The sequence below is a fragment of the Sinocyclocheilus rhinocerous genome, unplaced genomic scaffold, assembly GCF_001515625.1.
Source record: "Sinocyclocheilus rhinocerous isolate Xijiao unplaced genomic scaffold, SAMN03320098_v1.1 C35267180, whole genome shotgun sequence".
NCBI classification, from domain to species: Eukaryota; Metazoa; Chordata; class Actinopteri; order Cypriniformes; family Cyprinidae; genus Sinocyclocheilus; species Sinocyclocheilus rhinocerous.
In genome coordinates this window covers 1-424 of record NW_015745241.1, presented here as the reverse complement: position 1 = coordinate 424, position 424 = coordinate 1, and the positions used below count along the sequence as shown (strand labels likewise).

Genomic DNA, 424 nt, shown 5'->3' with positions numbered 1-424 from the left:
GTCTCCAGCAGAATGTCATCGTCTGTCTACCAGTTCGTCTGTGGGGAGTCACGATCCACGGTCCGCAGACTGCTGCTCGCTGTCCAGCACTGAGCCTTCAGAGGACGGCTTGTCGGTCAACGCCGTGTCCACCGTCTCGTCCGAGTCATCCATCGAGGGCAACAGCGGCTCGCCGACAGCACGGTCCGTGGGAGCTGATATTGACCTGGAGCTCAGTCCTCCGGAGCTGCTCGGCTTGGACTGGCCGGTTGGGGAACCATCGGTCACGACCCCAGACCCTCCATCGCCGTTCGCCACCGTCACCATGGCGCCCAACCCTCAGCTCACATACGTGGATCGTGTCGTCATGGAGATTATCGAGACGGAGCGAATGTACGTCAGGGATCTGCGCAGCATCGTAGAGGTGAGAAACATTGGTTTGAAA

At 59.9% G+C, this 424-nt stretch overlaps 1 protein-coding gene across 1 annotated transcript; it reads left to right on the top strand.

Annotated features, from left to right (window-relative positions):
- Positions 1-7: 7 nt before the first annotated feature.
- LOC107734775 (pleckstrin homology domain-containing family G member 1-like) lies at positions 8-403 on the top strand (the record flags this gene model as incomplete). Its single annotated transcript, XM_016546706.1, has 1 exon — positions 8-403. A coding segment is annotated over one exon (396 nt), but the record flags the coding sequence as incomplete, so codon positions are not given.
- Between the last annotated feature and the right edge of the window lie 21 nt (positions 404-424).